Raw genomic sequence first — 27,305 nt, forward strand, 5'->3', positions numbered from 1 at the left:
TTTTTCATCGGCGGATACAAGGAATGGGCGGCGTTAGAGAGACCGGGAGATTGTGCCCCCCTCCCCGCTTTCCCTCTACTTCTACCGATGCTGCTGGGAGGGTACGCTAACACTTTATTAAACAATGTTCTGACGCTGGTGGAGCAACTCTTGCTGTGGATAGGTTTGCAGCCTGCGCTCCGAGATAAAGCTAACAGCGGGACACAGCGGCCTAGAGGATCCGGTGTATAGTTACACTGGCCGTTTGCGCCACAGGAAAACGTCGCCGAGACGCTCGATCCGCTGGCAAAGCGTGCGCTCTGCAGTTAACAGGCACTGAGCTTCGAGAGTGCGTGCTGTCGCAATCTAGGCGCGTATGCTGCCTCCCTGTTCGATATAAACGTGTAGCTTGCTTATCAGCTGCACCATGCATGCGAGCCACGGCTTCCAACAGGAAACCGTATGCGGCGTCTTTGTGAGGTTTTGTGGGGGCAGCCTCTGCTTATGCAGCTGCCGTCCCACGTCGGCTTGCTCGCGCTCGGCTTCCTCTATTTCAAATGCAGTGAAGGCAGGACGCTTTCGCTGATGGCGCCACTTAAAATTAGTGGGCATCTTGTGAAATAACGCTAGTGGAAACTTTTCAAGGCTGGGCCAACGCGAACGAAGCACCCACGTGGTCGCATGGCATTGCACTTTTTGGCAGTGCTCGTTAGGCGCGGTTGTGGTGGGCTAAGACTCATTCGATGGCGGGTGGCCTCCTTTTTGGGACAAAATATTGTCCGTACATTTTTTCTGTGTTTTCTTTACACGGCTCTCCAAGCACACTTAATGAGAAAGTTGGGGATGCTAGCAGAAGAACGAGCCGATGTGTGCGCGCGTGTACGATCGTCGGGCAGCTCGCATCACGTATACACCGCTATCGTGGAGAGAAGGCGCTTTCGCGGAGTGTTGGATGTGCCGCGCGCGCGCGCGCGAGAGAGAGAGAGAGAGAGAGAGAGAGAGAGAGAGACGCTTAGATTTTTCTACTCAGCGTCACACCGAGCTCGAAGCGGAGCGCACGCCGATTTTCGCGCCACCGTTTCGGTGGTCTCCCGCCTTTTATAACTGCGTTGGGGGGAAAACGGTCGCGAATAAGTTCGTTTCTCGCAGCGAAGCGTTGCTGTCGGCGACGTCGCGCGTGCGTGCTGCAACGCGGTGAGCCATAACTGTGCCGATCAGAGTAGGCCGCGGGGTGTGCTTGTATAGCAAGACACACGCACACGCCCCGGGGCGCCGCCGTCGTCAAGTCTGGAGGGTCACCGATCCTGGAATGGGTCAGTCGATGCCTGTGGGGTCCCGCGCGTGGCCGACATTTGGACGCTTCGGGACGGGGCGTGACATTCGGCGAAATTGCCCCGACACGTTCTCGAATGTCCCTTGGGGGAGGAAAGGCGGCGAGACGGAAAAAAGTCGTCGCGGACTGAGTTGAAAGCAAAGAGCGAAGACGAGTAGCAAGGACCGAGTGTGGGCATAGCTGAAATGGTGTCTCTGCAGCGAGTGTACCGTGACTAGATAATAATGGAATTGGCTGACGTCATGTTTGCTCAAAAGGCGCCCGGACGAGACATAGCGTTGAGGAGTCGACAGCGGGGCGGGGCTTTATTTCGTTCTCGCCCATTTTTAGCCAACGCGACTTTTAACCATGCATCCATGTCGGCAAGTTATCCAGAAATGTTTAGTCTGCTCGTTTTTTTTTTTTTTACGTAATCGCAATTTTTCACTATGGGGAACCTGCGCTGCCAAGGTGGCACTGCAATTGTTCCATTCGGTGACTCAAAACTGCTTTTGTCAGCCGCTTGGGCCGCTGCAAAGGCGAGAACACATTCTGCGCGATTAGATACCCGCGTTTGGCTGACAGCATTCATTGCCTCGCTTCTCTCGGCGTAGCCCAGATAGCTGACGCACGATGGCACGTGCGCCTTCGACAGAGCGCGGAGGCTCACGCCAATAAGCGCCTGAAGGTGGCGCGGAAAAGTACTGATAGTACTACCCAAAACTGCTTGCTTTTCTCGCTAGGCAGTGTGTTATGGCGCTGCAATTAGCACCGCAAACTTCAGCGCAAGTTCCCAATGTAGCGTGTCAGCGCTGTAAGCAGAACCGTCGGCACTTTATCTTGCCCTTATCGATGATTAGGGCCGGTGAATAACGCAACCAACTTTCTTGTTTTGCGGCGTCGCGGTCCTCGCAACCTTACGCGCGTAATCGGCGGCTCAGGAGAAGAGGTTGCATGTGCAACGCCTTTTGAGTGTTTTGGTATCAACGATCGAGCGCCAGCGCGTGCTTCTTGAAGTTTTAACTCCGGCCGAAACGAAGTTGAACCCGTCGGCTATTTGCAATCGGCCTTCTCTCTTACCGCTGTGTTTCAGGGGAAATGTTTATAGCGTTCGTCGTGGTCAACGCACAGGTGGAACAGTTGCAACCTGTTCACTTATTAGTGGATAGACTGTATTGAGTCTACAAAGCGAACAAAACACTTGAGTCACTGACACGTGAAATGTGACCTTTCTCTCAGGCCCATTCTTTTTGTTTGTTTCTCTTTATCTGTTACTGCATGCAACAACTACAGATATGCCGGTGTAATAAGCTTCCCTGTCTTTGCTTTCGTGGCCTCGGTGATGTGGTTTTTTACTATCAACAATAATGCACATCGCGCTTGTGGTATATAACATAACCTTGGCTGAGCTGATAAAGTGGCTGCAGTGCGCCTTTTCCTACACTTCTTGTCCGCCTGATGTCGCCCTTCGCTTAATCGCTGCAGCACTGCCGCTATCGTCGCCATCGGCTGGTCGGTGTGTGGCGATGACTAGGATAGTATAAGGGGCAGAATCGATCTCGATCGAGAATCGTCGCATTATATATACCGGTTCGGGGCACTGCAGCACGACGTGTGTGCGTATATCTGTGAAGCGGGATGTGCGTTTGTATGCCAGCTACGCCTGCTAACTGCGAATCGTGCAGCGTTTAGGTGTATAGATAAGCACACGCCTGGCTTCGTGACCTGACGGACGGGCGCGCAGAAGTGCTGGCTGGCGTAATTGCTCTTGGTCTTCGCTACCATACTGCAGCTTCGATCGCTTGGCTTCGACACAAGGCCGCCCTCCCGTTTTTCGGTGCCGTGCGCGAGGTGTATAGTCATGTAAGGCCAGTGCTGACGATTGATTGACCATTATCTACTCATCGGCGAGGTTGCTCTTGATGCGGGTGATGCCCCATAGCCCGGCCGTTGTTAGTCTCTGCACATCAAGTGGCGGAGGCCGTGCATTCTCTGACATTTAGGTCGCGTGGCGCATGCGTTGTGCTGAGAATTTCTGGATCCTGGAGTTTGATCGCTCCGCTCCAAGTGCGTTGGCGCCATAAATATCTACAGCAGGTATATACTATTCGAGGTGTCTACACTAGGAAGGTTGTCTCTTTTGTTTTAATTTTTTAGAGGGGTATAGAAGTGCAACCAGTTTTGGGGGGAAGCCGTGTGGCGCAGCTGTAATACAGACCCTGCCATTCTCGTCTACAGGGTGTGCGAGCTGCGTGCCGTGGGGCGAAGAAGACGAGATAGGACTGCAGCTGAGTGCTTTGTAGCGCACTGTTTTACGACCATTGCCTTATTGCTTGAATTTAATCACGTCAAGGGGGGAAAAATCTGGGCATTTAAGGAAACTTGTTTGTTAATTCTCTCAATGTATGACCGCTCTTAAACACCCTTTTATTACCCGCCCATGTGGCTCAGCGTTATAAAAATGATCTGTAGACTGTCCTATAGGCTTTTTATAGACTGTGACCTTCATATACATATTCTGCCTATTCATAGCCTATGGACCTGTCTATAGTAAAAAGTCCACAAAAAGTGTATAGCCGTAAATCTATAGATTGTATGTAGGATTTGTCTATAAACTTTGTAGACAATAGTCTGTGGACAGTCTCTAGTGCCTACACAAATTTTTCTAAGGGCAGTGCTTCTGTGGCGTTCGGCTGCTGGCCCCTATCATGCCGCGGTGGCCATATTTCAGTGGAGGCGAGGTGCATACGCGTCCGCCAATTAATGTACCTCAATGTCAGTGCACCTTAATGAACCGGAGCGTAATCTGGAGCCCTCCGCTACATCACCCTCATATCCCTCATAGACCCTTGTACATGCTTCTATGCCCAAGACGGCACATCAGCAGCTGCTGTATAGCTGTCGCATATCGTGTTTGTGCGTTGCGCATTTATTACTTCTCAAGCGTACGCGTGTGTTGTTTGACATTTGGGAGATTCTTTGGTAGCGTGAACGACGCGTCAGTCAGTCTTTTCCTTGTCCTGTTGCTGTCCGGAAAGACGCAGGTTCGATCCCGGCCGCGGCGGTCGAATTTCGATGGAGGCGAAATTCTAGAGGTCCGTGTACTGTGCGATTTCAGCGCACGTGAAAGAACCCCAGGTGGTCGAAATTTCCGGAGCCCTTCACTACGGCGTCTTTCATAGCCTGAGTCGCTTTGGGACGTTAAATCCACATAAACCATAAACCTTGTCCTGTATCCATAGAGTTTTCTCGCCATGATCTCGCACCACTAGCCTTACTCCAAATTGTCGTCAGGCAGATAGCGCTTGCTGGGTAAACGATACGCGCTGTCACAATAGGGAAGCAGGAAAATTGAGAGCGCCAAGCTCTGCCTTTAAGGGCATGACGCGACAGCGGTTCCCCTTGCCCACGCAGACACTGTTTCCTTTTTAACAATAACAATCATTATGTGAAAGACGACTCAACATACATATAAAGCCCCGCATCAAGCAATACAAACTTGGCTGCGTGGCGTAGCGGTAGCGCGTCTCACTCGCAACCCGAGGTGGTTGTTTCGACTGCAGGAAGAATCAAAAGGAAAGTGCACGGGCCTGCCCACTGGCTCAAGCTGAGCCACAATCGCTGCCACGTGCAGACAGTAGGAGAGTAAAAAGAGATGTGAGAGCAAAGATTGAAATAAAGGACGCGCGTCTCAACAACCGCGTCACCTGAAGCGACGACGATGGTTTGGCAACAGATACCCCCGGTGACAAGGAGCCCTCGCCACATTGGTGAGAGCTTCTAGATCCCAGCCCCATAAGGCCAGGAAGCCACCGTCCCCACTGCAAACCCGACGGCCCGAGGGTCGAGGGTTTTATATGCGCCGCTGTAGGGTGCCTCGATGCTCGGCCCGCATCGAGGTACCGGCTTTCCTGTGACAATTCCGTCGCCACTGCGGTTATGAAATGCAGTTTACGGCTGTTGAAGTGATGTACATTTATTATTGCGGGTTTTAATTGAGCAGCTGATGTCACAGTCCGCAGTCTGGGAGTACAAGAAACCAAGTCACACCAGCACTAGCAGCAACGTCGTCGTCGACAGCACCGCGGCAGTACAACGTCCTCGTTGTCTCATGACTGCATTTATAGAGTAGAGTAATAGTATGGATATGTAAAAAAATTGGCAGTCGCTTAGCTCGGCTATGCCAGGATATACGCAGCGAGAGGTACCTTTCCCTGGCTGCGCTTGTTTTTCGGAAATTCGAACGGTGTGATAAGTCACACGACGGGCCTTCACATCCTCTTCTGTTGGTTCCCGTTGACTGACGCCTTCCATAGGCTCCATCTCGGCGGCTATGCGGCGTCTATTACGCTCGGCAGTCTGGCACCTCCGTTTGGCAAGGCGTTCCTTTCTGTGCTCGGACGTCTCCGCTACTCTATTCGCCTTCTGACGCTCATTCATCCCTTTGCTGAGTAGCCAAGTGCCAGGCGACAGCCTCAGGATCGGAAGAGCTAATCTCTTGCCTATACCGCCGTTTAGCTGCGGCGGACTCTCCTTCTCTGCATGCATGTCAAATGTTGTGATACAGACGCCCATTACATCTCCGCCTTTTATATGCAATGCTCCGCATGCGACGCGCAGTTCGGTTGACAGAGCAGCGTGCGGCGAGGCGGCGGCGAAGAACGCGGCGCAACGGTGTGGTCTGTCTGGTTACCGTGGTATCGGCGCATGCGCACAACTGCTTATCCGCGTGACGTCACGCTTGGCGTCGACGGTGGAGCGGGCGCGCGGCGGCACGCCGCACCTTGCTCCTCTCCGGTTGCCATGGTAACGGCGCATGCGCACAACTGGCCTCTTCCATGTACCGCGAAATGCTCGACTGGTAGCCCAGTGTAGCTCCCGCTACAATAGAACTCGCAGACGCGCTCTTGCCTGCCTACCGGCTGCTGATCAGGGACCGCATAAGCATGGGACCCGCCCCGGTGGCTCTCAGTGGTTAGGGTGCTTGGCTAGTGAGCCGGAGTTCCCGGGTTCGAGCTTTGCTGGGGCGGCCGCGTTTTGATGGAGTCGAAACGCAAAGGCGCCCGTGTGCTGTGCGATGTCCACAGGCGGTCGAAATTATTCCGGAGACCTCTACTACTACACCTCTTTCTCTCTTTCTTCGTTCACTCCCACTTTCCTCCCTCTCATAGGGCGCTGTTAAAAAAAACAACACAATTTTCAATTTTTCCACATATGTGAGTACCGCATATGTGAGTACTGGAGACAGATCTCCCATAGTGTTCCTGAAGGGGAATTTATCAACCTTGCGTATCTTCTTGCTTCTGTTTAGTCATTCATGTCTCATTTCCATTGCAAAAACTGCCTCCACCGCCTTAGCTACCCCCTGCAAGAGTTGCTTATAAATGTGCTCCTTCCCGAGTCATGTCGGAATAAAAAGCAATGAAGAGCAGATTTGTGGGCTGCTTAAGCTCGTGGCAAGGAAAAAAGAAGTAAATATACTCTTTCATGATTGCATGAACTTAGTACAAAGGAAATTAAGAAAAAAAATGGCAGCCAGCTTGGAACAATAAAGTAAACAACAAACTGCACTTGATAAAGCCAGTTCTAGGTTAATGGAAGTCATGTTTGCATCAGGAGCATTTCATTGAAGTTATATTATGTCTTCGTGTAGGCCACACACACACCACACACAACTTTCTGTGGACAAAAGAAGAAAAGCCGGTTTTTGAAAAATGTGGAGATGAGCTAACAGTTAATCACAATTTATACTCCTGCAAAAAACTTGAAAAACTTAGGAACAAATATTTTACTCAGTTTTATAATGAACACATTCCTTTACACCCAATGTTGCTCTTGGGTGAAGATGCAATTGTTGACACGTCTTGTGTTTTTAGCTTTTTAAGAGATGCTGGTTTTCTCGAAAAACTCTAAATATTTACCAACTGATTCGCTGCATGCTTTTGAGACACCTCAGCCACTTTCTCACTCGTGAGAAGAAGGCTGAGGGTTTTTTTTGTGTTGTGGTTGGGAGCCTCGAGATCCTTGCCCAGGTAAGGATGGCTGCTGGCGTTACCCGACCCTCTTGAAAGCTTTTCTTAGTAGCCATGTCTTAAATATCTTCCGTTTGCCATCATTAGATAGTACTAACATTTTAGTCGCTGCACCACCACTGATTTTTCACATTTCTATAGAACTCTGCAGGAAACTTTTCTTATACCTTGAGCTTGGCACATGATGGCCTTAGTTGCCTTTTTGCCATAAAACCTAACACAACACAATACAACATAAATCTGCTCTTGGGGTTGTCATAAATCCAGTCTTAGGTACAGAGGCAATCTCATTTTTTGTTAGTTACTGCATGCATTTCCTTTATTTTTTTTTAATAATCATGCTGTTGTTTTATTTTAATTTTGGTGTGTTAGACAATCACATTGATTTTGTTCGAAAATGGTGAGGTGACAAAAAGCAGTGCCTGCAAATTGGCAAGCAAGAAGATGTGATGCTGATATTGTGGTCTATCTGTGAGATGAAGCAGTACTGCATTCCAAAGAAAGTTAGTACACTTGCAGCATTGGCTTTCCATTTTGTTGCATCAATTTGTTCCTAGAGAATTTCCATTGCTGTGCTATACTAAGATGAGCATATGATGTCAGTGCTCAAATAGTATTGCTATGCTTGTGTTTCAACTTTCTTATAAACTGTCACTTGACAGTGCTAAGTGTCCCAGTGTAGGATAGGTGTAGTGTAATGTGTCATATCGCTTTTCTTTGGGTTCTGAGTGTCGCATTGTTGTTTTAATACGGATTTTTCTAATGTGAACTTGCATGGGCAGTTGTTTTTGTTGAACATTTGTTGCATTTCCATCAGCTTCTGATGAAATTTTTTGGCATAGTAACTGTTTGCTATAAAACTGTGGAAATAAAATAAAGCATTGCATTCTTTTTGGTTTCATTTAGTGTGTCGCACTTAAATTCCCTGACATGCATCGTCAGAGGGATGACACCTCGTTTCCTTGATGGTAGTTTCTGAGCATTGGTTTCCTAGCTCTTGTGAAAGCACACATGACATCCTGTGTGTGGTCTTGCTATGCTTCTGACCTCTCCCTGGCTCTTTTTAATATTTGCCGTATTCTTGTTATATGTTGTGTTCACAAGTTTCTACTTCTTCATTCATGGAGAATGGAGAGGGAAAGTTTACTGTGTCGTAATCCTTCGTTCCGCTCCTATCTCTGAATCCATTGCATGTACCATGTAAAGTGAATACCAGCTGTTAGTCTCTGTAATCACTCACATTGTGTGTCCCTCTGTATTGCTTGCAGCAAGCCATCATTCCCCGTGCCATCCGAACTACAGTGCCAACAATACCTGCCAATGTGCGCTTCAACTGCCTGCCCCTGTTCGTGCGCCAGTGCCTCAAAAGCTACACAGCAGACTGGCACACAGTTGTCTACAAATCAAGCATCTACTCGGGAACATACAAGGAGCTACTCAGGTAGACTGCTGGTTTTTGTATTTTTTGTTTTATGCTTTTAGGCTTAGTTTTCCCTTAGTCTTGATTAATGCTGCTTGTGATTTGAGCTGGTGCCACTCTTTGTTGTAATGCTCTTTGGGGTTGACGGTGCTACATGTTTTAGAGAGGGAGGAGGAAATTAAGTTCTGCATAAAGTATTCGGAGCACAGGGTCTGACATGAAAACTACAATTTGATATGCTGCAGTGACAGCTATAGAGTAGTGCACAAGGTTGTCTTTGTGCTGTTGATTGTTCAGGTGGACTAGAAGATAGACATGGCTTTGAGTGTAATTGTAAAAATCATTAAAGGGCTTTTTTTTATCAGTGTTGCTGATTCATATCTATGAAACTTGTGTCAGAGTCATTAAACTGAAATATTTCTTGTGTTATGTGTCCAGTAATAGCTAGATATGATCTTAGATCAATGCTCTTGTTACAGAAGGCTGCATTTGAGAAATAAAAGTAGTATTTGAGCCAGCCTTAAAGCTATCAAGAAGAGTGCGGTGAGGGGCTAGTTGGTACGACATTATGGAAACAGTGAATAGCTGCGCAAAAAGGACGGGACAAGAAAGAAGCACACGAGACAAACGCTTGTCTCGTACTTTTTGCGCAGTTATTCATTGTTTCCATAATTAAAGCTATCACACTTGCATGTCATGGTCATCACTTTCTGCCTTTGGAACACTGCAGCTTAGTGGTTGACTTATGAATGTTTTTTTTTTTTTCGTGTTTTTTAAGTGCCACGAGGCAAAATTCTTCAAAGAATTTTCACCTTCACTAAAGCAGTATGAGGAATCCAGAGTTGTATGGAGAGAATGTGGCACGTTTATACAGCTGACATGTTTTTCATGGATAGTTGCTGAACTTGTTGGTCCAATATTTATGGGAAACCCCAAAGGTGTAGTGAATTCTGCGATTGTGTCTCAGGGGAGAGAGGATCGATAAAGTGTTATTGCTGTCTGAAGTTTTGCAGAAAAGGCAGTTTGCTCTATAGTGTATTGTTTCATTCAGTATCGCACCAGATTGTAGACTGCATTTTACAGCTATAACATCGTGTCTTTTTTTCCTCTTTCTTATTTGTTTCAGTCGGATACCACGGCCAACAGACCTGCAGGATCAAGTGTATGAAGTTGACACAGAGACTGAAGTCAAAGACTCGGTATGTCAACTTTGCCAGAGCATTTTTTTGCAGAACGTTTTTATATCTTTGGTTTGTTCATCTGTAAAGAGTATAGATAGAGAGGGAGTATTTTACTGGTTGAAGTAACTCTTGTTTGACCTGGTGTGCTTTTGCAAAATCAGTTTGTCAAAAGACCTATTGAGAGGTTTTAAGGTGATTTTGCTGAACTCTGCAAATAACCTCAAAAGAATGTTGGAAGTGATTTGTTGATTTCACCATGCACATAATGTAAACAAGGCCAGGAGTTGAAACAGCTTCACATGTATCTCCAGTATGCTGTAGGAGCAGCCCTATCCTGAACTTTTCTTTTTTGCAGCATCAGCAATCTTGGATGCTCAAATTGTAACATCTTTTTCATCCATACTTCATAAATATAGTGAACCCACTTTGCAAAATCAGAAAAAAAAGATTCCTTACACATTTAATGCTATGTACAGTGTTGCTTCACGCTCTATTTTTATTTCTTGATGCAGGAAAGCAACCTCAAGGGAGACTCTGAGGTCATCAAAGAAGGCTATATACTCAAGGGGCCAGAATCTGGTACTGACAGCTTTATCAGCTTGGCTACAAAGGTGAGTGTGCCCACAAATGGCAAAGACCACAATCCTAACTTCTCAATAAAGCCTCATAATCAGTAATAAAAGTATTTCTTAATTGACTGTTGAATGTTCACACTTGGAAATGCTGCTCATTCATTAAATTTTTGCAGTTTGGGTGAAAAAAGTCAGTGATAAGCTTAATTGCAGTGGATAAGTGATCATTTGTGGAATTTGTTTTGGTTGTACTAGTGCCTATATTGTTAATTGGCATTCAGATTTTACTAAAGGCACTGGTTTCTAAAATACTATTAATGAAGAAAGGCAGTATGTTAGAAGGTGAGTTAGAAAGCACAATATGCCTGCCCTCTTGTGCTTGGCTACACTTGAGAATTGGCATTACATTGCAGTGGTATGGTTCTGCACCGCGGGGAATTTCTGGAAGACTTCAGTGTAGCAGTTTGTGGAGCCTGGATTTCCATATCAAAGCTGTGCTTTTTGACATCTTGTACTCAGGCTGTCCTTGACTTTTTTTTTTTACCTAAATTATTCTTTCGTTATGCCAAATTATGTGTTTTCTGGAATTTATTCTTGTAGTCATTCAAAAGAAGATACATGACACTAACACGGGGAGTGGATGGCAGCCATTCGCTTGAATTCTACAAGGATGACAAGAAGACGGAATCAAAAGGCACCATTTGCATGGACTTCTGCAGCAAAGTTGTCAGGGTAAGCTGCACACAAGCATTGCCCTGTGGAAGATATTTCCTTGCATCTAGCTGCATATAGTTTGTGGGAGTTGTTCAATATGTAATACAGCAGTATGTATGGTGTAGGATACCTTCCATAGTGGCACTTGTTGTTCTTAAGTCATGAATGGGGCCTTTTAAAGCTAGGTCTGGGCTGAAGGTCGTCATAATGTTTCTTACACTGAAGGATGTCATTAGGCGTTGTTGCCTGTGATATCAGGATCTTTATAGGCATTGAGTTCCACTTAATAGTATACTCAAGTATCAGGTAAAGCACTCGGCAAGGAAAAATTGCCGGTAGCTTAGCTTGACTATCCCAGGATATATGTAGTAAGAGGTATGTTTCCCTGGCTGAGCTTGTTGTGGTCACTGTATGTTTAGCAATGAGAGACATTGCGCTCCATCTCGGCGACTATGCGCCGTCTATTACACTCGGCAGTCTGGCATCTCCGTTTGGCAAGCCGTTCTTCTCTCTGTTCGGGCGTCTCTGCTGCTCTCTTCGCCTTCTTACGCTCATTCTCTCTTTGTTGAGTAGCCAAGTGCCAGGCGACAACCTCAGGATCGGAAGAGTTAATCTTATCTTGTCTATACCGCCGTTTAGCAGCGGCTGGACTCTCCTTCTATGCATCCATGTCAAACGTTGCGATACAGCTGCCCATTACATCACCGCCTTTTATACACAATGCTACGTATGCGACGCATGGTTCGGGTGATAGAGTGGTGTGCGGCAAGGTGGCGACGAAGCACACGGTGCACCTGTGGGGTCTCTCTGGTTACCATGGTATCAGGCGCATGCGCACAACTGCTCATCCACGTGACGTCATGCGCGGCTCCGATGGTGGAGCAAGCGTGGCCGCGGCGATGGCAAAGCGCACGCCACACCTGCTGCTCCTCTTCGGTTGCCATGGTAACGGCGCATGCACACAACAGGCCTCTCCCGGCCACCGTGAAATGCTCGACTGGTAGCCCTGTACAGTTGAAATCTGGGTCAGTTGGTACATGTTCTTGAAAAAACCAGTTTAAAGACTGAACACAGTTAAGAGATGAGGCACACACGACGACTGGACTAACAACGGCTCTTTAGTGAGTCCAGTATTGAGCCCAGGCAGCCCAATGTAGCTGTCGCTACAAAACTGTGCTGAAAGTCGAGAAAACAGTAAGAGCAATCCTTACTAGGTGTAGTGCTGTCAAGTTAGATGAGTGGGAAACCGATAGGTTGTATATTGGATGGAACATTCTTCTTGACCGGTTTTCCAACCAAGTGATGTACCCTGAGGCTCATCCATCACCAGAAAAACTAATTAAAAAGCACTGTCATGTCATGTCTAGTTTCAGTTGATACTTGGGAAGTGTTTGTTTGGTTCAGCGTTTTCTAGTTGTTCCTTGCTATTTGAACTCGACAGTTCTTGCCTAAAGTGCCGAGGCCATAGGGCCTGATGGCTGCTTTTTTCCGGATGCAAGGAGACTCTTTTGAGACATCCCTGCTGCTGCACGGCTGTACAGATTTAAGAGAGTCCTTCTTGCTTCCTTAAGCTGTGCCGTGTCAGGATGATCAGAGGAGAGCCACTTTGGTCCCCCCCTAAGTTTGTTTATTATCCATCTATGCGCACTTGGGGTGTACCACGCCTGCACTCTTAACAATGTTTGTCTGTACAGTGCTGCTATTGCTACCATGTACAAGTTTCTATGTTGTATTTTCTTTCATGTCACACAAAATGGTTAGGGCTGCTTATGTAGTAATTATACTCCATTTCACACATAAGTTGCAATGCTGTGGAAGGCATAGAAATAGCCTGCATGAAGAAAAAAAAAGGGAGGCGTGTTACTCCGTGCGTGTTTTGTGGCCGAGTGGTGTAAGGGATGAGAAAGCGATAGCATGTCGTCAGCACTAAGAGCGCATTAATCGAGCTCATGACAAATATATCGTAATAATTCTGCAAGCAAAGCATGTATTGTTTTTGGCTCACCACAAGGAATGCGTTACTTTTTATTGTGGATATAGGAACTAACAAGAGTGCATGCAAGCTTTGACAGTGGACTATAGACATGCTTGGGTATTAAAGCTGACTCAAACATGGGAATTGTGCAGAATTCCAAACGGAGCAAGCTGAGTTTTGAGCTGCGCATGCAAGATGGTCACAAGTCGTGCGTGCTAGCCGCAGAAAGCGAGGTGGAGATGGACGGCTGGATGGCCATGCTGGTGGCCATCACCACCAACTACCGCAACGCTCAGGAGTCCAATAAGAAAGCGGCAGCTGCTGTTGTCTCTTCACCCGAAGGTCTGTCGCCCTCCCTGTCCCATTGTGCAGCCTTTTGAGTTCTTGCAGTCACTGTGTTTAGGGAAGAGGAGTTTGGAAGCAATCAGAAGTGCTCAAGCACTAATGTGTCATCATGCAAAAAGGTGTTCCTTCATAAGATAGGAGAGCATTTGAACGCGAAAGTTTGTCAGTTTTTTTATGCTGTTTGCGACAGTGTTGGCACATAAAGGCTGTTTAAGGAAAATTGACTTCCAAACCTGTTTTTGTTTGCACACAGCTTCTTCTAGGCCTACTGCAATATTAGTACCTTCTGAGTCTGCCACATTGGGTTTATGTAATGTACCTGTCTGTTCTCACTGTCCAATGGCCACTTAAGGTTGGTGCGTGCAGAAAGAATCAGGGCAGAGGGGTGTGAAAACTCCTTACTTAAGGAGTAGAGAGTTTGTGTAGTGTGTGAACTCAGCCGACATGCTACTTTGAATAAAATATGCTATTCTGGCAAAGAACGTTAGTCGAAAAACAGTGCAGAAAATAGCTGAATCATGAAGAGAATGTCGTATGAGCAGACAGTGAGTTGTCACAGAATGTATTAATCATTATAATGCTATTATTAGAAGGCTGCAGTAGTGTGCCATACTGAACTAATTGTTTAGAATTTGACACTTCTGAAATGTTATGTTCATTTGATCCCTTATTTTGAACACGAAAGGCATCGTAGTAGTTTATCAGGAATTCAACATATAAAGCATGGCACTAGATAAGGCTCTATGTAGTAGCCCAGAAGCAAGAACACAGTGTGCCTATGCTGGAGACACACTTCTTGCAGTGAGGTACCGCCGGCCGGCATACTGGTGACCGCACGCATCTCTAGGCCTAGCCTGCTTTGCATCGAAGCCACGGCCGACAGTACTTTGGAACTAACCATCGCCTACCATAAGGGGCCTAATCCTGTTACCTTAGCATTATAAATAGAATGCTTTCAATAAAATTGAGACACAGTTCATTTGCATAACGCCTTCGGCAGTGAAGTGAGCATAAAACGTCAGGAAAGGGGGGCCATCACGAGCTTTCAATCAGCTAGGTTGGCTTCATCACAAGACAAGCTGTGTACAGAATGCTTGCTTCTCCACTTGACAAGGTTGTCACATGGAAAATGAGTACGAAACCAAAGGCTACTTTCAAGTGCACCCCACCCCCACGTTCACTTCGTCACGTGGTTTTACAGTGCTAATTCTGCCAGCAGGTGTCCATGGCCATGCAGCCGACTGTCTCCGTGCGCGAAAAGTGATTATGGGAGATCCGTTAGGAAAAGTGCCACTTGCAGGGGCATGGCACGACTTTCGTTATATCGAATGTTCCGCCGAATATACTGACTCTTCGATCCCAAGCAACCGCAGATATCTACGGGACGGTCGACAGAGGTCCGTTTCGGATGTTCCCAGTGGACGTTTGTCGGCCGTCCAGTAGGAGTCCAAAGGTATACGTTTGTCTCGCCGTCGGACGTCTGTTTGAGGACGTCCGTTGCCGTATCTTTCTCGGATGTTTGCATATAAGGTGCATGCATGCTTTTTTCACTCCCGCGAGGCAATGAAATGGAAAACAGCTTTATGTATAGCAGACGTATTTTATTGTTGTTGATGTACATAAGCAGAGGAGTGGGTTATACTCGTAAAATATCTGACTTTAGATGACAAGCTCGGAAAGCACATAAATATTCTTCCACCCACAGGATTTCTGAAAAGACAAAGCAACAGACATCAGTCTTGTTAAACTCGTGCAAAAATGCAGAAGCCTAAGGAAACATCAACCAATTAACTGAAGTGTTTATGGAGCACTCCTATTACATATACAGTCGTCAAGCAAGCATTTTACATCAAAATTTATAGCCTTTAAATGAATCTAGAAAGAATAAGTATACAGACATTAAAATTTAGCTGCGTAGTATAGCTTTGATATCATGCATGTTTCTTACTGTTACTGCTATCACTAGACAGTGACACTGTTTTACCAGATGACACCAAAGGAAGCTGAATGGCACTTCATGTTCTGAATGTCGACTGTTTCAAATCCAGTGTGAAAGGAGTACAAATGCATTTATGAATTCAACAAGCCTGTGAGCACAGCCAGTAGCAACAATGCTATCTTCATGTCACCGCGGAAAAAAATCACACAGGAAATAGTGAAATAGCACTCATTTTTTAAGCACATAAAACATGACATGAAAAGTAGTAGATGAATGAGGTATAAAAAGAGCTGTAAAACTGATTATGATGAAAATATTTGGAGCAAAAAGTGCACCTAAATCAGATCATCTATAGCGATGGGAGAAAGTGAACTGGCACAGTATATCACACATTTTGGGCGGCAAGAATGTGATGTTCACGGCTAACAAAGAAGCCATCACCTAGTGCTTTAAACCCTCTCTCTTACGAACGAATGCTATATGATCCTGCAGCATTGCCCAAAAGTAATTTTCAAGCAGTGTACTACTACTCACCTTCATAGGCAGTCACCTACGGCATTCACACTATGCCTTCTTTCATCCAAAGTCAGCGTAGTACGGCATTCCAGCGTTCCAGAAGAGCTTCAGATGCTTCCTGCATCTTTAGAATTTCTCAAGTGACACACCACTTTTGTCCACAGACCAAAAAATGCCACGCTTTGTTAATAACAAAGATCTAAAGCAGCACCATGCCACACAACTAAATGACAACAGTACAATGGTGCCGCACTGTTGACTGTTGGATTGGATTGGACTGACCGCAAACTGGCATACATGATGACGATGACAGCACTATTTGGCGGGAGTTTCGAATTTATGAATGCTTTCAGTTGCAAGCTTAACAAACAAAGGGGACATGATGTCGCACAATTCCGTTAATTTGTAGAGGTATTCTAAACATAGAATTATTAACTGAAATGCTTCAAAATCGTGCAACACCTGCTTCCACCCTTAAATTAATTTTTTGGCTTATTGATGGCCCATGCACTACAGAAAGGGTTGTAGAATCAGTCCAGTTTACAAATGTATTCGCGTCAAACCCTGTAGCTCACGCACATAATTTCATGAGGCAGATATGCAGTTTGAATTAATGCGATTTCGAGCCAACTTGCCCATATAATTCGCAAGATTTATTTCGGGGATAATTTTTTCTCAATAAAAAAACAATAAACATACACGAAAGGTGCAAATTTTTTGTGCAAAAAATAAAAAACGTCCATACTCATGTCCTGGGAAAATACTCAGTCGTACATACCTTGGATGTACGATTCGTCTCTCATGCGGATATACAAAACCGGACACTGTTCATACGTCCGATGAACGTACAGATAAGGATATCCGAAACTGGATTCTGTTCGTACATCCGACAGACATCCAATCTTGTCACAGGACGTTCGGATTTAGTTCGGACGTCCAGCGGATATCTTTGGTTGCTACAATAATTCAATGCATCAAAGTTCCGTGTATCCAGGACTGACTGTGTAGCATTTTTTGTTTGCGGTGTCTGTGTGTGTGTGTGTGTTTTTAAGAGCTGATTAGCTGTACCGGAGTTGTAGAGCTTTTTTTGGATAACCTTTTTGTAAAGATAAGCAGCCGTAATACAACATAGCACATCAGACAAAGGGAGCTTTTGTAGTTTGGATGAAAATATGTCATTGTGTGTTTATGCACATATGTGCATGTCTTATAAGTCATTTCTCATCACATAGCCTTTCATAAATATCTGTGCTTCAAATTTTTGCAGAAAGTAGCATGGTGACATCTCCTTCTGCACCTTATGGATACGGGACATTGAAAAGCTTGGAGCACAGCAAGAACCCGGACTTAGTAAAGGTAAGGAAGTGTTTCAAGATGCTTTTTTTAAAGATGCTACTATTTGACACGTCTTTCATATTTGTTTTACTACCATTTATGTCTGCAATTTTTGAATGCGACTCGCTTACAGTGTTAGCAATTCAGTTTGCTTGGGAAAAGCTGCCCACCCATCTACGGAGACTCCATCTGTTAATCACTAGTGCTTATTCTTCCTTTTTTGTTTTTTGCAGTATGCCAAGGAAACGGACTACTCCATAGCTCAAGCACGCAAACAGAACCGGCAGAACTTGTTCTCCATTTACCCAGAACTACAGGTGAACAGCATTTTCGTTGCTAAATACTCTCTGAAGATCCATTGTGCAGTAAGAGAGCAGCTGCATTTTATTGTAATGTTCTGTTGACAAGAATTTCAGTTTTAACATTATGCAGTGATCACACTACATTGCTCTCCTGTCATGTTCTCTGTGCCTATTGTTTCAGCCTCAATACAGCATTTCATTGCTTCACACTGAATTACCCTGTCATTTCTATGGAATAATTTGTTCATTGTGAATGTGTGCATATTGTTTTACTTTTGTTGTATGCTGGTCAGGTCGCTAGGCTTTGCAGCCTGTTCGAATTGGCCTCTATTCATGTTCAGTCATTAGAATGAACCCTTTTCTTGTATTGAAATGCACTTGGTTTTGATGGGATTGAAGAATCGGACCTAAGCAGAAATCCAGAAGTTGGAATTATTCAAGTTTGAATTAATGAGATTTGAACGTACTTTGCTCATTCAGACTTCAGTGTTCAGATATCTGTTCTATTAATTGCGCATTGTTTGCCGTATAATCTGTTCTTGTACTTGCACAATATCTGCCTGTTCCGTGTGTCATATAAGGGTGATTTTTGCATACTAGTATAGCACCAAGCCAGAGTTCTGCAAATTAGCACAAAATAGTTTGCTTCTTGTCTTGTAGGAGGATCGCAATACTTTCCAGTACTCTTTAATTTGGAGTCAAATCGCATGTTTCGCTCTTTTTAGTATGGTCACTGCTTGCTCTTATACCTATGATGCATTATTATTGCTTGTGTGTATGGAGTGCCAAGTTGCATGGGTGGCTTTTTCAGTTACTACATGGAGCAAAAAAAGAGCCATGCTGTGTAATTGAATGCCATTGAAACTGATATCTCCTCCTCTTTACAATTTTTTTTACTTGCAGAAATCGAGCAGCTGTGTTCACATCTCCAGCTATGAACGGCGCGTCGAGCCCTTTAAGGAGGAGTTCAACACTCGCATATTCGTAAAATGTGAAGAAGTCAAGTTCAATCTTCAGGCACCTCTGGACTGCCAGAATGGGTCTCTGTGCCAGGTAGCACACTCTTTTGTTACATTCATTTGTATTTCAAATCTTTGTATTTTTTCTTGTGCAGTTATTTATTAATAGATGCTGCAGTCATAGCAAACTCCAGTGTTTCTGGGTCCCAATTCTAAGCCTACAGGCTTGGTTCATGCTGAAATTACTGCATTCCATTGCATGTTGTTTGCTTGGTGGTCAGTTTAGTTAACATTGTTTCCTTTTTTAACTATATATATCTATTATGGGCATATACAAGAAAGAATCCCACAAAAATACTACCAGCATTGTTTAGTCGCACTCCCAGATTTTAAACATCTAAAATATCACGAAGTGGCTATGAAGGTGCCAAGCTATACATGGCACAGTTCTTTATGATCTGAAGCATGTAATTGTGTTCTTATCATTTTTACTACAAAAAATTGCATTTGATGATCAATTGTTAATATGAAGTGTGCAGTTTCCCCTTTTTGTTTAGTCTCAAAAGCACTGGGATGCATCTTGACACCATGACTCTCAAGGTTTTCAGAAAGTCAAAAGAATTGCAGCAGTGGGAAAAAAGGGTAAACCAAGGCAAACATTTGACTAAAGCAGCTAACTAGTCCTTGCATACACATTGTTTAGCTTGACTCAAGCATGCATCTCGCCTACAGTAATAACTTGCCTAAGTAGTTTGAAGCGGTAATTTATTATGGTGATCATGAGCAGGGTCTCTAAATATTTTAAGGAGAGATGGTACCGATGTAGATGAATGTACTGTTGAATCCCGGCACAAGAATGCCGCTTCAACGAAATTTTCGCCACAATGAAGTATTTTTCATTCCCTGCGAAATCCCCATTGGAGTTAATGTATTAAAATTCCCTCAAAAACGAATTACTTAGTGAGCACGCATTCGCTTCTACGAATTTTTCGCGAGCCTTCACCGGTCAGTGGCCCGCCTTTTTTCAAAAGTTGGGTGCTGTACGAGATTATTCCCTGCTATAGCAGTGGCTTGGAGCAGCTAAATAATGCACGGAATGTACGTTTATTACATTTTCATGTATTCTTTATTAAAAAATTTGGTTGGGAGTCATTTAGTCGTCATAGGGAAGCAGCGAGGGGGCTTGTTGGCGCCGTGCGAAGGCCACCGGCCGTATAAAGGCCAAAGACGAATCCAAATCCAGTCGCCTGCCTTCCCTCCCCGCCTTCTCCGCAGCCGTTGCCGCCATTTTCTCATGTGTCAGTGTGTGTTGATCATCGGTCTCTCGCTGCAGTCTGATCTCGTCGATCGCCTCTGCCATGTCGCCGCCAACGAAGAAGCGAAAGTTTATTTCACTAGAAGAAAAGGATAGAATTATCGCCGAAGCGGAAAGTGGGAAGAAGAAGGCAATTATTGCCGCAGATTTTGGTATTGCGCCGAGTTCGCTGTCGACGATTTTGAAGAATAAGGACAGCATTAGGAAGGCACTTTCATCGGTTACTTCAGCGCAGCACAAGAAAGTGACGCGACCAACGTATGAAGAGCTCGACAAAGCTGTCTATGCTTGGTTCGTCGATACGCGAGCAACAAACATGCCCCTGAGCGGTAAAATAGTACAGCAGAAGGCCCTAAATTATGCTTGTTTGCTAGGGCTGAATGACTTTAAGGCAAGCAAAGAATGGCTGAATCGCTTTAAAGAAAGGCATGACATCGTCGGCAAGGTTTTGTGCGGTGAATCGGCATCTGTGGACGTGGACGGCACATTTGGGCGGCAGACAACATGATTGACATAATGAGCAGTTACGCTCCGTCTGATATTTATAACGCAGACGAGACGGGCCTCTTCTATGAGATGCTGCCAGTGAAGACGGTTGATTTTAAAGGCCAGCGTTGCCACGGAGGCAAACATAGCAAGAAACGAGTGACTGTGCCGCTGTGCACAAATGTGGATGGGTCTGACAAACGCCCCCCATTAGTTATTGGGAAAAGTACAAAACCGCGCTGCTTCAAGGGGAACAGGAGCCTACCTGTCAAGTACATGGCAAACAGCTGGTCGTGGATGACCCGTGCTATTTTTGCTGACTGGGTGGTGGCACTTGACCGCGACATGAGCAGACAAAATCTAAAGGTTTGTTTGCTCTTGGACAATTGTTCAGTGCACCGCATTGACGACGTCAAGCCGTCAAGTGTGGAGCTGAACTTCTTCCCGCCGAACTGTACCTCAGTCATTCAACCCCTGGACCATGGCATCATCCGGAGCATGAAGTCTTCCTACCGGGAGAGGTTGATCCAGCGGCTTCTCCTGAACACCGACACTGGTAGGGAGATGAAAGTCGATCTTTTCATGGCTTTAGAAATGATGGCTGCGGCGTGGAGAGCAACACGGTGCAGCGCGATCCGCAACTGCTTCAAGCACGCCGGGTTTGTCGACAGCAAGGCGACCAGCACGACTGCAGCCGCGGAAAGTGTACCATCGTCATCGACTCCGGCGATTGACGTTACTTGGAAATCGCTCCAGGAAGCTGGAAACGTCCCTGCTGACATAGCGCTGGACAATTTCCTCGACACTGACGCGGACGTGATTGTCTACGAGGAACGAAGCGATGAAGACATCATCAAAAGTGTTCGCGAGCCGGAAGAGCCGTCCAATCATGAAGACGACTCCGCTCAAGATTTACCTGCCCCGGCAGCCTCATCGCAGGTACTGGATGCCTTCGACGTTATTAGAAAATTCCTTGGCACACACGGTGACGACCTTGAGATGTCGCTGTTAACAGAGTGCGAGAGTCGCGTGACGCCGCTGCTGGCAGTGAAACGCAAGTAGGCTAAGCTCACAGATTTCTGGCAGTAAAACTATTTCGTTGTAGCGGGATTCAACTGTATTTTAATATCCATTCCATCAGTGCCGCTGTCATCAAAAGAGGATTGATAACCCATAAAGTAGAAACAGTTTGAATTCCACATTACTTTGAACTTTGTTGCCTTCAAGTGTTTTGAATGCATCTTGTGAAGCCAAATAGTGTATGAAGGAAAGGGACCTCATGTGGAAAGGGTAAACAAATGGACTTTGCTGTCAGATTTTGTATAGAGACAAAAACTGGCTCATGAACCTTCCAAGGATGTTGGAATGAGAGCATATCAAAAAAAGCATATCAAAGTGTCCAAAAAATATTCTTGCCCCACTGTCACAGAAAATTATTGGAAGGAAAATTTTCTTAAGTTGAAATTAATCAAGAAGCTTGTTCACGTATTTTTGCTCACAGTTTAGTTTTAATAACTGAAAAGTGATTCATGGTCAAAATTTTCGTCTATTCTTTTGCCTCTTCTGTTTTTAAAGTCTGCCAATAAATCCCTGTTCATGCAGGTTGAACCCTACTTCACCACAATGGCCGTGTATGATGTGCGCCATATGCGCAAGGTTACCGAGGATTTCCGCTTCGATGTCAACAACTCCTACATGCGCAACATGCTGCCCAAGACTACGCGAAGAAAAAGTACCAGCGGCTCAGCACCCAATGGCACTGCGGGCACCCAGATGAACGACACACTGCTACCCGGCATGAGCGAGCTTGGAGAAGAGTGGTTGGCATTCCCTCACCAGGTGCGGACATATTGGCTCTTATCTTGTCTTTGTTGTCAAAACATGGCTCACACTGAGGCAAATGGTAATGCCTGATGTGATGTGCACTTGTGACACGCCTCATTGCTTTTGGGGAACATCACCATTGTTTACGTTATTAATCGTGTAATGCTTTTAATTGTCATTTCCAGTGCTTTCCTTGGAACGTTGCATCAGAGCTTTTTTTGAAGCTAGTTTCTATACTACACTACCACTTTTTTTTGGTAACGCATCCAAAGCTAGAGACGGCCTCTTTCTCTGCAGCGAAATGTAGTCTGCGATTGCAGTTGATAGTTTCACTTCTCAACATAGGACATTAGTGATACTCGTTAGTTTTAGGCACATTTCTAGCATAACTTCACGTTTTTAACGTTGCAGAGTCACAGCAGAGCAGTTTCTTTGATCACAATAAATTGTTTAGATGTGTCCGGTTACAAGAAGCGTCCATGATGAGGCCAGCCACACCAGCCATGGAGCCAAGCGACTGCACAACGGGCAGTGTGCCAGGTGGCCATCCTCGGATATATGGTTTGCCTGAACAGTTTGAGGTGGTCTTATAATTGTAATAATATATTTTAAAAAATTCTCATGACTTCTCAGACTCCCCCTTCACAATGTATTCGTGCAAATAAAACTAAAAAGTAATTTCTTCATCATACCCTCATTCCTACTTTTACCTGTAACAACAATAGCATCACAAAAGAGAATGTGGCAGCTAACACACAATTCTGTGAAAAATGCATAAATCTGTGATTTTTCACGACATCACGGGAATCTTGGGGCCTTACTTTTGACATGTGCTCATGATTTGTTCCTTCTGTGTGTCTGCCTGTCCTCCACCACCGCAGGCTGTCTTCATGGTTCAGCGTCCAGATCCGGAGCTGTTCCTGGTGGTGCGGGTCGAGAAGGTGCTGCAGGGTGGAATAGCGCAGGCATCAGAGCCCTACCTGCGGCATGGCAGTGATGGTCGCCAGGGGACCAAGGCCCAGAAGATCTTCCGTCTGTGCTGCCAGAGGCTGGACCACTTCCGCATGCCCTTTGCCTGGGCTGCCAAGTGAGCTCCTCTGCTGCAAGATTTCGGGGAAACTTCATTTCTGAGCAAAATTATGTGATGTTATCTTGGGGCCCATGCCAGATCATTAAACTCTGAGTGCCTAGACCTGTTACACCTGTGAAACCTGAGCAGTAGACAAAAAAAGGTATCTATGCAGTTGCTACTGGTAATAAAAGAAAGTATAAAGAAAATGATAGTTTAAATGTCAGGGAAGCATATTTTCACTCTGTACCCAGAAATCCATTCATTTCTAGCCATGTTTGCAAAGTGTTTAAGTGCCACATTTAATGTGTTAACATGGCTTATGTTACTTCTTTAGTCTGACTTAGCTTTGTTGTCTGGTTCCTGCTTTAGCAGATTTAGAGGATATGGCAGTCACCAGCTGCCTGTTGCTTTTGTTCCAGCTGGTGCGATCGTTAGGAATCACTTGATTGGGCCTAATTGAGTTTTCTACCAAAAACCAGCTTATTCAGCATCTCTGTGAGGTGCATGATACTTCCTTATCAAACTCGGGAGTATTGTGCGAGTCCACATTATTGGGGCCCGAAAAATCTGTCTGCTACTTTATATCTGTGCAGCATTTTTGTTTGCTGCTTCTCTTCGCATGTGACGTGACCAGTTAGATACACCTCATTTCCTTTGTTGTTTTTCACCTCTAGACCTCTCTTCAACCGCCACTCCAATGACCTGGACAAGTACCTAGAGTTTGGACAGATCTACCGGCAAGACAGCGCCAAACTTTCTGAAGAGGACACACTCAAGTTCCTCTGCGATCTCAAAAGGTTTGCCTTGTAGTTGGTTGCCTTCGAAGAGTCTTCAAGGAGCTGGTTACACGGGGCTTGGGTCCTAACTTTTTTTCTTTTCTGTCCATTCAGACCGGAGAAAGTGAAACACTTCACGGTGATTCCAGGGCACATGAAAGTTGCACTGAGGTTATTGAGACCTGACGAGACAGTTGACAGTGAGCATTTCTTCTACCTTCTTCTCTGCATAGAAGTTTCTAGTGTACGCCAAAACAGAGTGTTTTCATCCGAGTTCACTATCATCGTACCATTGTCGCATCAGCACTCTTCAAGGAAGGTTTACGCAATCCTTTGTATCGCAGACTCCCTGACGACATCACTGGTACCCGTGGTGCCATTCCCAATGCCTCCCAAGCCCCGAGAAGGCCCCACACTCGAGGTGCAACAGTTCCCCACAGACGTGGCATCCGACAGCCATCCGTTCTTCGCGTACCTCAACCACCTCTACGTCTACCCCAAGAGCCTCAAGTACGACAGTCAAAAGGCGTTTGCCAAGGTGCCCACACTGTTTCTTCTACTTTAGGGGTTCTCTCTCTTTTTTTCCTCAGGGAAAACCCCAAGGGCTTTCAGACTTTGCTTAGAAATGTTGTATGTAGGTTCAAATCCGTTGCACCCTGCATAACTAACATGCATGCCAAAACAAGCATGCTAAAGCCCTCAGAAAAGTACCTAATTCAACTAATAATGATTGCCTGCAGAGTGAAACAGCCTCTGTAAGAAATGACTTGTGTGGTGAGTCCCAAAATAAAGTGGGTAAAAGGACAGCTGGCATTTAGGCATGAATGGGCTTAGGTGCTCGGGGAACCCAGGAACCCAAGCATTCTGTGGAACCCAGTTTGAGAACCTCTGTTCTATTTCTTGGGTACTGTGGAGTGGCAGTGCGCACCTTTCCCAGCTGTCATGTTGTAGAGCTTGTTCTCATGTCCTGCGGCACCTATTTCTTTTTTAGGCGAGAAACATATCGTGCTGTGTGGAACTGAGGGACAGGGATGACGAAGGGACAAAACCTCTGAAGGTGAGATTTGGAGAGTGTCCTGGCCTGAACTCTGCTGCGAGTGCTTGCATGCTCACTGGGGGGGGGCTTCGATTGACTAGTCAAGTTGACCAATTTTTTTTGTGTTCTACCGAGAAAGCTTTATATGGGCACGTAATAGTACACAAATGTACGAAACCCTGCAAGTTGTTTTGGAACCTGCATAATGCGTTCAGCTGAAATTAAGTAAATTCGAATTAAGTGATGCTTGATTTTTTTTTTCATAGCCCTTTTTGTGGTTTTGCCCCACTTGTTCTGTGAAAGCCATCATCTGGCACTGAGGGAAAGCAGTCCTTGCTTTTGTATGACCTTTGTCTCTCGGCTGACTGATTGTGGGGCTGGCATTATCACTTGCAGTGCATCTATGGTCGACCAGGGGAACCCCTCTTCGTGTCCCAGTCATACACAGCTGTGACGCATCACTGTGTCACACCTGATTTTTATGAGGAGGTGAGTGAATGTTATTCTGCCTTGCAGTAGCATGGAACCTCACGTCACAAATGCTTGCAAAATACCTTGTCAGTTTATCTTGTGTAAAGTAGTGGGTGCCCCACAATGGCAGTTTTCGACTGTCTTTCTTTTTTTTCTTCTTCAACACAATAGAAATGCCACCTAATATATGAAGCACTATGGAAAATTTCTGTATGTGCCCCTGAATATACCTCCGAAAATTTTCCTTTTATTAGCAGTTTTGGCTTCATCTGTTGCAAGCAAGGCTCTCAGTATTAAATAAGGGTGGGCAGGACAGCTCATGTGTGAAGGTGAAGTGCTAGTGTAGTGTGTTAATCATCCAGTAGGGCAAAACAGTGATATCTTACAGCATCATGCCCTCCAAGTGCTTCACACTTAATACCATAATTTTGTACTTAAACTTCAGTGCATTCAAAAGCTTTTGAGCCAGACAAGACACTGATGCAAACACTGCAAATTGCTTTGTCTTCGAGCCGCTATCAAATTCAGACCAAGGGCGCAAAATAATGAGTATGCCATTAATAGTGCTTTTGGGATTTGGATTGAAGCACTGTTTTATGCTTCGATTTTACTCTACACTGTGAAAACTGCAACTTTGTCATGTAGGCAAACTTTGGAAAGTGGGCGATCTTCGGGGTAGGTGTTGTACACAGTTTGTAGGCTCACCTCTTACCTGCTGCTGTCTCTGATTCCGCAGTCGTTCAGCTTCCCTAAATGTATGTTTTCTGCCTAGCTTATATGAGGAAGATAATTGATGTAGTGGTCACTGTCAGCTTCTTTGAATCATTCTACAGTATAATGTCATTTTATTTCGTATACTTTTGCTTCTTTAGCTTTCGTAGTCCTTGCAGGGTTCAGCACACGTAGCTCATTGCAGTAGGGGTTGCATCACCCATTCACTGATGAGCACATTTAAGTCTGATGAACTGGTTACCAGAGACTGCCCTTTTTTTGTCTAGAATTCACTAGCGCCTTTGAAATGCTACAGCTGTAATTGCATGAAGTGGGATTTTGATATTTAGGGCACTGCTTAATTAGTGTAATTTCATTCCATAATTATGCAGCTTTATGAATTGTGATTCTTCATAGAATTGTGATTTTTTCATATGATCACTTCCAATAAAAATTTTAACAATATAATAACACTTTAATGAGCCAAAATATTTTTGTTCTTCAAGGCAGAGTTTAAATGTAAATGATGGGCTCATGTGTTGTGCATATGTGTCGTTATACAGTCGAAGAAGGGCCCTTTTACGTGACTAAATTTGCTGACAGTCAATTGTCTTAGCTAAGTGTGCGCATGCTGCCTCTTCAGGTGAAAGTGGTTCTTCCGTTGGAGTTGCACGAACAGCATCACCTGCTGTTCACGTTCTACCATGTGAGCTGTGATATCACCAAGGCGGCCAAGCGCAAGGAGGGTCCTGTCGAGAGCATTGTGGGCTACTCCTGGCTACCCCTGCTGAGCAAGGGCAGGTCAGTCTGGCTTGTGCAGTTCCTGTTGATGAAAGGAATGTGTAGAGTTGCTTGGCAAGGGCTGCTTGCAGTGGCAGGCCCATTTAACTATGGATGCAGCTGCGGAGGGATGACATTTCACTTTGTTAATTTCTATTGAAGTGAGTGTTTTCCAATGAGCAAGTACTACTCATTGGGGCATAACACTGTCTGTGTTGAAACATACCGTATTTACTCGCATATAACCTACCCC

At 45.2% G+C, this 27,305-nt stretch overlaps 1 protein-coding gene across 16 annotated transcripts in view; it reads left to right on the forward strand.

The window, feature by feature from the left end:
* The window catches only part of Ziz (dedicator of cytokinesis protein Ziz), a 176,938-nt gene that overhangs the window by 72,520 nt on the left and 77,113 nt on the right, over positions 1 to 27,305 (forward strand). For all 16 annotated transcript variants that reach the window (XM_077657805.1, XM_077657807.1, XM_077657808.1 and 13 more), the window contains exons 3-18: positions 8,592 to 8,764; positions 9,870 to 9,942; positions 10,437 to 10,535; positions 11,097 to 11,228; positions 13,338 to 13,527; positions 17,253 to 17,341; positions 17,554 to 17,637; positions 18,526 to 18,675; positions 21,985 to 22,221; positions 23,088 to 23,293; positions 23,953 to 24,075; positions 24,169 to 24,254; positions 24,399 to 24,592; positions 25,046 to 25,111; positions 25,487 to 25,579; positions 26,916 to 27,073. In XM_077657805.1, the coding sequence (XP_077513931.1) occupies positions 8,592 to 8,764; positions 9,870 to 9,942; positions 10,437 to 10,535; positions 11,097 to 11,228; positions 13,338 to 13,527; positions 17,253 to 17,341; positions 17,554 to 17,637; positions 18,526 to 18,675; positions 21,985 to 22,221; positions 23,088 to 23,293; positions 23,953 to 24,075; positions 24,169 to 24,254; positions 24,399 to 24,592; positions 25,046 to 25,111; positions 25,487 to 25,579; positions 26,916 to 27,073 (2,153 nt within the window). The remainder of the gene's footprint in view (positions 1 to 8,591; positions 8,765 to 9,869; positions 9,943 to 10,436; positions 10,536 to 11,096; positions 11,229 to 13,337; positions 13,528 to 17,252; positions 17,342 to 17,553; positions 17,638 to 18,525; positions 18,676 to 21,984; positions 22,222 to 23,087; positions 23,294 to 23,952; positions 24,076 to 24,168; positions 24,255 to 24,398; positions 24,593 to 25,045; positions 25,112 to 25,486; positions 25,580 to 26,915; positions 27,074 to 27,305) is intronic.

This window comes from Amblyomma americanum, chromosome 3 (genome assembly GCF_052857255.1).
Source record: "Amblyomma americanum isolate KBUSLIRL-KWMA chromosome 3, ASM5285725v1, whole genome shotgun sequence".
NCBI classification, from domain to species: Eukaryota; Metazoa; Arthropoda; class Arachnida; order Ixodida; family Ixodidae; genus Amblyomma; species Amblyomma americanum.